The following is a 9,664-nucleotide window of genomic DNA, read 5'->3' on the forward strand; positions in this document are numbered from 1 at the left end:
GCATGCATGAGGTTCACATACAAACATGCAGACAAAACACCTATACACATTAATGTGTAAGTATGTATACATTTTAAAAATGACTGCAACTACCCATGGCAACAGCATTATCAAATGTCTGCCGCTGTATAATGTGCTTCTGTGTTTGTTCGTGACAAGGTTCCACTTTGCATTGCTTATATCTCACTTTGTTTGTTTGTTTTTTTGGTTTTTGGTTTTGTTTTTCGAGACAGGGCTTTTCTGTGTATCCTTGGTTGTCCTGGAACTCATTCTGTAGACCAGGCTGGCCTCGAACTCAGAAATCCACCTGCCTCTGCCTCCCGAGTGCTGGGATTAATGGCATGTGTCACCACTGCCCAGCCTGTCTTTCACTCTTGAGCTCTCAATTCTCCTTTCTCAGCCTCCTCACAAAAGATTTCCTAGCAACTCTGGGTTAACATTTTGGAGATGGGTGGGTGGTACCATCCCTCAAATGGGGGGTAGGAGGAAGGGACATGCTTCACCTCTCAATATGGTCTCGACAGGTTCTCCCTCCCCGTTGTGGGGTATTTCAGCTAATGTCATCCCGTGGAGTCCTAGGAGGCTCCTGCTTTCCTGGCATGTGGGATTTTCTGGTAGCTAACCCCAGTTCCCCATCTCCCAATGCTATACACCTCTGTTCAATTTCCTGACCCTCTGTACATCTCCTCCATCTCCTCCCACACCTGATTCTGCTCCCCTCTTCTTCCTCCCCCTCCTCTCTTCCTGCCAAGTCTCCCCCACCCTCTACTTCCCTTGATTATATTGTACCCCCTTCTAAGTAGGACTGAAGCATCCACTTTTTGGTCTTCCTTCCTCTTGAGCTTCATGTGGTCTGTGAGTTGTATCATGGGTATTCCACACTCTTTGCCTAATATCTACTTATTAGTTGAGTACATACCATGTATGATCTTTTGTGACTGAGTTACCTCACTCAGGGTGATATTTTCTAGATGCATCCATTTGCCTGTGAATTTCATGGTCTCCAAAATTTTAACCCAGAATTGCTCCTGTCTAAAGGAAATATAGGGACAAAGAGTAGAGCAGAGACTGAAGGAAAGGCCATCCAGAGACTGTCCCACCTAGGGATCCAATCCACATGCAGACACCAAACCCAGACACTATTGCAGATGCTAATAAGTGCTTGCTGACAGGAGCCTGATACAGCTGTCTCCTGAGAGGCTCTGCCAGATCCTGACCAATACAGATGTGGATGCTCACAGCCAACCATCGGACTGAGCACAAGGATCCCAATGGAAGAGTTAGGGGAAGGACGGAAGGAGCTGAAGGGGCCTTATCTGGCATCAGTGGGAGAAGAGGCCCTTGGTCCTATGAAGGCTTGCTGCCCCAGTATAGAGGAATGCTAGGGTGGTGAGGCGGGAGTGGGTAGGTAAGTGGGGGAGCACCCTCATAGAAGCAGGGTAGGAGGGAATAGGAATGGGGGTTTGCAGAGGAGAAACCGGGAAAGGGGTAACACTTGAAATGTAAATAAACAGAATATCCAATTTAAAAAAAATTTTTTAAAAATAAAAGAGAAAAGTTACTGGTTTATCAAAAGTTACATTGCCTACTTACATATTTATATATTTGTTCCATGAAAGTAAACAATATACCCCATTTTCAAATACTTATATTAAATGGTTATCAAAACCACAAATAAATGATAAGACCTTTTAAAAGCATTAAAGAAAAAGATTTCCTAGCCCAGGGTAAGGCGATACCTTGTGCTTAGCAGGATTTCTGAATTGCTGTACAACTGTGCTGTGTCTCCAAGCTCTTCCTTCCTTTCTAACAGAAGGATTTACAGCATCGCACCATCTAAGAGTGTATACTGAGAGGGGCACACACAGGAAAGCCAGCTAGGCCCGAGGCAGGTCCACAGTACAGGACGGCTTGCTGATAGGCTCTGGGCTGGCATCTGGAAACCTGAATTTCAAGGAATTTCTACCTTCTCTGACAGGGTGGTTAACTGTGCCTACCTTATTTATACAATGTGGTTTACACTTCCTTCCCAGAGAGTCTAAAATTTGGCCATATAATCATATGATAGGCAAAAAATATCAAAAGCCAGGCATGGTGGCGCACGCCTTTAATCCCAGCACTTGGGAGGCAGAGGCAGGCAGATTTCTGAATTCGAGGCCAGCCTGGTCTACAGAGTGAGTTCCAGGACAGCTGAGGCTATACAGAGAAACCCTGTCTGGAAAAACAAAACAAACAAACTACAGGGCCAACTCCCTGGTTTTGGTTTAAAACAACAACAACAACAAACAACTGAGTATTGCCTCTAATGAGTTTCACTCATTGACAAAACTATAAATGCCAGAATTTGAGGTCAAACAGATGAAGAGTGTCTGTATGACTCCATTAGAGAGGAGTTTTGCAAGTGTGCATCCAATAACTTACACACCTTTGCTCTGAGCTGACTCGAAGCTGCTCTTTAAGGCAATCACACCTTCACACACAATTGTTTTCTAAGATCTTGAGTCCTTGAAGGAAACCACTGTTGTTGAGGACTGTGACATGTTGCAGATAACTTGTATTTTCAGTTCATAGGTCTTAGGATCAGAATGAGCCCTAGCTGGCCCTGATGTAGAAAAGATTTAAAACTGATGCTGTGACAAAACAAGATGGGATGTCTCCCTTAGTGCAGGGGAGAGTATGTGCTATCTGAGAGTTCCGCAATGCAGGGGAGGGGATGTGTTGTCTGAGAGAGAGGAGCAGATAGTTATGAGGGGAAGAATAACTCACTGATAGTACAAGCTGCACTCAAAGCCCCCCAGGGCTTGACCCCCAATGTGATAAAATAAATCAATGAATAAAAACAGAAGATTATGTATTTCTACATAACCATGACTTCTAAGAGTTTCCTGTAGTAACGGTGTCCTTCTGTAAGCCACTGTCTGGACTGACTAGCACTTGCCTGGACCAAGAACAGTGGGTCAGTCCAGCAGAACCTCCAAGAGGCCTTCCTTCTCTTCTCCTCTGTGCCAAGAAAAATGTGTCCCAAACAGGGGCTATTCCTTCCTGACACAGGAAGCCAAGCGAGCCAAGCCATGATCGAAACATATAACAGATCAGAAATAAATATCTGTCATATCATGGCCACAACATGGGCCATAATTAAGGTACAAATATTTATTGTAAAGTGATACAGCTTAGGGGTTGTTCTATCACAAAAACCAACTGTGTTAACCATAAATTTAATCTCAAAATATCTTTATGTAAGATGGGGGCATGCCCAGTGGTAGAGAGCTTGTCTAGCTCATATGCACAAGGCCTAGATTTAGTTCCCACTCAACACCTCAAAACACAAAAGGCAAAAGACATGATTTTTGAAAGTGTGCACATCTGAATGATGAAAACATATTTTTGCAGCTACTGCACCCAGGTCCATCTGACTTACATTTTGGAGCTCTTTCAGGAGCTGGGGTTCTGCGGATCTTCTCTGCTTTGGCTTCCTGACTTCCTGAAGTTCTTTGCTTTTTCCTTTGGCGGGGTTCTACAGATGTTCCTTAAAACAGTGAAGGCATTATTGCAATGTGTTCATCAATGTTCGGATCTCAGGTGAATCAACTTTTGTTAGGTTACCTACTTGACCAGATCCCAGTAGAGAGCCCCAAGTCCTGTCTCTAATGAGCTTCCCTGGTTGAAAAAACCATAAAGGGCACAACTCTGATACAGACGGAATCGAGTCTAACATCTATGACAGAGAGCAAAGCCTGGAGATCATGTGACTAAAGCAGTCACACTGAGACCCATTAGTGCGAGGAGTACCTGCAGTGTCATAGCATCTGTGCCTCTTCCTCAAAACTGTCTTCAGTATACGGCTGGAAACAACAAACATGCATTCCCTACCACTACACAGCAACTCGTGATTTCAGAATCCAGCTGATGAAAGTTTACAGTCTTCTCCTGCACTGATGCTATTTTAAAATGTCTTTTCCCAGAAGTTTTGACGTGATTACTGTCCTTACTATGATAGTTACCTGAGATTATGAAAGCCATCATTTGCAGACGAACAATTTTTGTTCAAAATACAATGGATTCATCATAAAATTATGGCTTTTTTTTTTTCCTTTTTAAAGGCAGGTTCTTGACTAGCCTCAAACACATGATCCTCCTGCCTCAGCCTTCTAAATGCTGGGATTACAGGCATGCAACATCATTTTTCTTTCCAGAATTTGGGACTAAACAAAGGGTCCTGAACATACTAGGATGCTTGAGTGCTGAGCCTAGCCTCTCCTTCTTCACAGTGTGCTCCCGGAAGCTCTACAGGCTCCCGCAGCTGTGGGGTCATCGTGGACTCTGACACACGGAGGTGCTAGTTTTCAATCCTATAACATCATGGGAAGCGCTTGGAAAAAATGCTGTAATACCAAACTGCTTATCTTTTCTGTCTCTACTTTTTTTTTTTTTTTTTTTTTTTTTTTGGTTTTTCGAGACAGGGTTTTTCTGTATAGCCCTGGCTGTCCTGGAACTCACTTTGTAGACCAGGCTGGTCTCAAACCCAGAAATCTGCCTGCCTCTGCCTCCCGAGTGCTGGGATTAAAGGCGTGCACCACCACGCCCGGCTCTGTCTCTACTTTTTAAAAACTGTAATACAGAAGTTACTTCGAAACTAGTAAGTTAAATTCCAAATGAGAAAATAAGAGACTCCAACTTAAACAGAAATTTGAGATAGAGAACATAACTCCCCCCCCCCCCCAAATTACCTCATGAGATGAATAACTACTCTGGAAGATCAGAGTGCCCTGTCAAGTTAGTAATGTGACCCAGGCTTTGATTTCTCTTCCTTTTTGTAGTTCGGTAGTTATGCTATAAAATGTGAGACCAAAGGAAAGAATCAGCAGCAAAGAGAATAGCTACTCTGGTCACACAGACAGCTCCTTAGCATTACCCTGAAAACTGAATAAAACAAAGATGTTCTGAAACTGTTTCCAAGCCAGCGCATGCTTACTAAAATGACTTTAAATAGCAGCATGGAAAAAAGAAGTGACTTAGTAGACTGGTGTGGTGTCTAACGCCCACCACTTTTACAGCCGTGTCCAGTGTGCTCCTCGCCCCTCATCCTGGGAACTTCTCTCTGCATCCCAGACCACAGGCCCAATTGGTGAGAACAACTCCCATGCATAAGGCTCAGGGAACGTTGCAGAAGAGAGGTGGAAAAATTGTTAAGAGGCAGAGGATAAGGAGTTTGCTGTGAGCCTCTGTCTCCTAGGAATGGCAGAAGCTACAGCCATGAAGTCTCACCAACGTGACTGCCTGAACATGACCCAAACAAGAGCAATAATGGACATGCCAACATAGACAAGGAAGCAGATGGTGGTGGCAGACGCCGTTAATCCCACAGCTCTGGAGGGAGGCAAAGGCAAGAGGCAGATTTCTGAGTTTGAAGCCAGCCTGGTCTACAGAGTGAGTTCCAGGACAGCCAGGGAAGACAGAGAAACCCTGTGTCACAAACAAAACAAACAAACAAACAAACAAACAAAAAACAGCCAGAAAAACTAAAGACATCTAAGGAACACTGAGAGTTGGAGAAATAGTCTACCCCAGGGGAAGAGCGTACACCATGGGTTATCCAATAACAAATGCTCAACCCTGAAAACACACATACAAGTCCCACTATACCTACTGAACAGTATATATTTAGGACTATATGTATGTATATTCCTATACATATGTGCATACAGCAACAGCTAATGAAAAGGAGGCCATGAACTTGAAAGAGAACAAGAAGGGGTGTACGTCAGGTTTAGAGGGAGAACAGGGAAGGGGGGAGTAACGTAATTGTAACTACCATCTTAAATATAATATATATATATTTTTTTTTTAAGAAAAAGAAAAAAATCATTCATTTTTAATGTCAAGTTTAGTTGCATTAAATTTTAGCAGCAATAACAGTACAACCTGAGCTGGGTCTGGTGACTTACTGCTATGATCTCAGCACTCAGGCAGGCAGGTCTCTGTGAGCTCAAGGCCTCCAAAGCCAGTTCCAGGCTAGCCAGAGCTACATAGTAAGACCGGACAAAGACCGCATGTATTTTAGCCAATTTATCTACTTTGTCATTTTTGCCTGGCCCTAAAAACCAGAAGCTAATTGAGTGCAAACTTCTCACCTCATCTCTATCATTGTTCATCGAACTTCACAACTGAAAGACAAAAGTAATGTTATGGTGATGATATAGTTAGGCAACAGAGCTTATTAAGTCCTGGGTGGTACATGCCTTTAATTCCAGCAGAGGACAGCCTGGTCTACAGGTTCACTTCCAGGACAGCCAGGGCTGCACAGAGAAACCCTGTCTCAAAAAACCAAAGGAAATGAAAGCGAGCGAGAGAAAGAGAGAGAGAGAAGAGAAGGAAAAAGCCAAACTAAATGATGACTACATATCCACAAGAATAACCTTGCTACTTCAATCTCTAGTCCCATCATAGGCACATGAGCCAACAGAGCTACAAACAGGCTTCCAGATGTCCATGTAGACTAGAAAGGGTCCAAGAGAAATGTTAACACTGTTCTCCTCAAAGCCTGTGTCTGTTTCAGGAAGCATCAATGCAAGCACCATTGCACACACAGTACAGGAGAGGCGTCTGGAAGAACATTTACTTCCAGGGACAGCTGGACAACAAAGAGGCTCCTGAAGGACCTGAGAATAAGCCAAAAGCTATAAACTGTACCTGACCTGAATTCAAACAAGAATATAGAGACTGGCCTAATTTTAACATAATAAATACACGATATGTAAACAGAAGGGATTCGGGGAAATTCCTGACACGGGACGTGTTTGCTGTAAATATTATCATCACAAACATCATTACAATAAATATTTATACTTTGTTGACTATTATATCCCAGCACCCAAAAGAATAGAGACTTAGCCAAGGAATTAAATATTTGTTGAAAGGACCCATTATTTTAATAAAACTGCCACCCAGTAATTGTCCTGAATAAAACACATGTTTTTAGATTACCTGTAATTCTATAACCAAAAATCATTTAACAGTTTATAGTCAACTACTTTTACAAAATGATATAGCCTTTTAAAAAGGTCCACATCATAGTTATTAAGTATAATAATTCCATCTTAAATGCAATTTCTGCATATTTACAATATCAAGTTTTAGTGGCACTGTGCGATTTTTCTCCTGTGTTAAGTATTAATGTGCTCACAAAGACAAACTGGTTTATCAACCTACCCACACAGATTTGTAACTAATCACAAAAATAAAGTTTAAAAAAAATCTTTGTCAAATGATAACACATTGCAAACACAGATATAGCTATAGCTAAAGAAAAAAGAGGAATTACATTCTTCCTTACCAGCAACCTGTTTTGAGGCTGGTTTTAGGTAGTATCTTAAATGTGCATGAAATTTAACACGAAGAGCTGCAGGAAGAGGAGGAATGGCTGAATCATGACCTCAGGGACAGGACATCTAGTCCCAGTCAGCATGTACTTCTAATAGTCTTTTGAAAAATGGCTTTCCATTGAATTCTTCAAACTCCCTTCTTGTCTCCTTGGTTCAACGGCTTAAATCTAAACCAGATAACTAACGGTCGCATTCACAACTCCACTCAGTAAGATAAAAACTGCTTTCCAGCAGAATGAAACATGTAACTGTTCATCCGAGCGAATGAAGTCCAAGAGCTCAATCGTGCATACACATCCCATGAAGTTACTATGCCACCAATACTTTTTTACACTATGTATCGTACACTGCTAAGTTTTTTGCCGCTTCCTATCTTTTGCTCACTGTCCAAATCCTCTATGGATAAATATTGCTGGCTAAACAATAAATTCCCTTGGCACTGACCCTGAGGAGCGTGCAGAGCTCTCTCCAGTCCATTAGTTTTAACCCTAAAACTGACCTCCTCCTCCCCTAAAACCACTTACATGCCCCTGCCCTTTGGCATTTGTTATCCATTAGAGCACAAGTGAACTCCGTCAGGTTCTGCGCGTCCATCCCAGATCCCAGCCTCAGTTTCCCGCGAGGGGTGCGATCCCTCCCATTCTGCACCCAAAGCTTCCAGCCTGGACCAGAACCCACCCAAGCTCGTCCTGCTTTCCACTGCGGAGCAACTCCGGACCCGCAGCCCCGCCACCCAACAACAGCTTCCTTTCCGAGACTCCTGACTTTAAGTTCCACTTCTGCGTCCTATTTCGGGAGACGAAACTTTGGGCCATTTTCTCGGCTCGCGCCCGGTTCCACTGCAAACTCGGGGGCGCGCGCCCCCGCCCGCCCTGCTCCCCGCGGCCCGCAGCCAGCAGTCAGGCCCGGCCCCTCTCCCGAGCCCGCCGCGGCAGTTGGCGCGCTACACGCCGGAGCCTTCACCTTCTTCCTTTGCCATCGTCTCCGCGGAGACCCGAGTGGCCCTACGGCTCCCGAGCAGCCCGGAGTCTCCCAAACCTCCGAGTATCCAAACCCCGCGGCCGCCCCGGCCAGCTCCCGGCTGCCGCGCCCCCACTTCCTGACCCGCCCCCCTCTGGTGTCTCCGCCAACTGGGTCCCTCCAAGGCGCTCCGGGAACCAGAGTGCAGGGAGCGGGGCCCGGCCGGAGCGTTTCGCTAGAGCGCCTCAGCCATGCCCACGATGGCCACGGGATGGCAATGCTCCTGGGAGGAGCGAGTCCCCGCCGCCGCCCTCGCTCCTTGCTGAGCCTCACAGGAAAGCAGGAGCCAGAGCAAGCTTTTCGTGACGCTGGGATCCGTCTCAGAAAGTCATAGACTGTAGGCCAGATCCAGTCCCTATGTCCGGCCGATTTTTCAAACAGAAAACGGAGTTTCAACTGCAGAGCAACGAGTCCTGGACTTGTTACGATGATTTCAAAGCCAGGCAAGACGTTCTAGGCAGGTCCTTTGGATTAGTAGATGTTTGTTTGTTTGCTTGTTTGTTTTTGAGACTGGATCTCTCTATATGGCCAAGGCTGCTCTCAACTTGCCTCAGGTTCCCTACTGCTGCAATGGCAAGAGTGATACACAGTTTGGTTTAGTAGACACTTGGCGGCTACAAAAAAGTTTGTACCAGGTTATTCCCTATTGTAATCCCAGACCGTGACAAGTAGAGGAAGGAGGTTCATTATCAAGGCCAACCTCAGCTACATAAGCAAATTAAGTTATTATCATATAAAAAAGGAAACACAAGAGAGAGCAACGTGTCAATCACGAAAACTGCCTTGAACAAAATGTTTGCTCATGTCAATATTCTGGAAGAAAGCACAATAGTACTTTATAGTCTGCTATGAGGAATGTATAGAGATTATTTCATAACAATAGAATGCAGTTTAATTTTGTTGTGCAGTGCATGACTCATACTGAGAACACTGTGGCACGCCTTCAGTTGGCCCAAAAGCATGAGTGAACAGCCACTTCAAAAAAAGGATAGCTGTCTGTCTGTCTTTCTTTCTCTTTCTTTCTTTCTTTCTTTCTTTCTTTCTTTTTCTTTCTTCCTTCCTTCTTTCCTTCCTTCCTTCTTTCCTTCCTTCCTTCTTTCCTTCCTTTCTTATGTAGGCCTCCTATAGTAATTCACAGAAACTCCTAATTTTTTTTCCTATAATGCCTGGTTTCTGGATCTGTTCTGATTCTGTGGGATCCTGATCTAGTGATATTGGGGGTCCAATCCTACATTCAGGAGGGACGGGGGGGGGGGGGT

General features: G+C 44.4%; 1 protein-coding gene across 2 annotated transcripts in view; it reads right to left on the reverse strand.

The window, feature by feature from the left end:
- Positions 1–8,487, reverse strand: part of Dpy19l4 (dpy-19-like 4 (C. elegans)) — a 60,824-nt gene extending 52,337 nt beyond the window's left edge. The window contains exons 1-3 of one of the 2 annotated variants that reach the window (XM_006538041.4): positions 8,349–8,487; positions 6,135–6,167; positions 3,422–3,529 (exon numbers count right to left, since the gene is read on the reverse strand). Coding sequence is in view for 1 of the 2 variants with exons in the window: in NM_001081201.2 (NP_001074670.1) it covers positions 3,422–3,529; positions 8,349–8,364 (124 nt within the window). In the remaining variant the exon portion in view is untranslated. The remainder of the gene's footprint in view (positions 1–3,421; positions 3,530–6,134; positions 6,168–8,348) is intronic. The other variant, NM_001081201.2, reaches the window with a different exon arrangement.
- Between the last annotated feature and the right edge of the window lie 1,177 nt (positions 8,488–9,664).

Source organism: Mus musculus, chromosome 4 (assembly GCF_000001635.26).
Source record: "Mus musculus strain C57BL/6J chromosome 4, GRCm38.p6 C57BL/6J".
Classification (NCBI taxonomy): domain Eukaryota; kingdom Metazoa; phylum Chordata; class Mammalia; order Rodentia; family Muridae; genus Mus; species Mus musculus.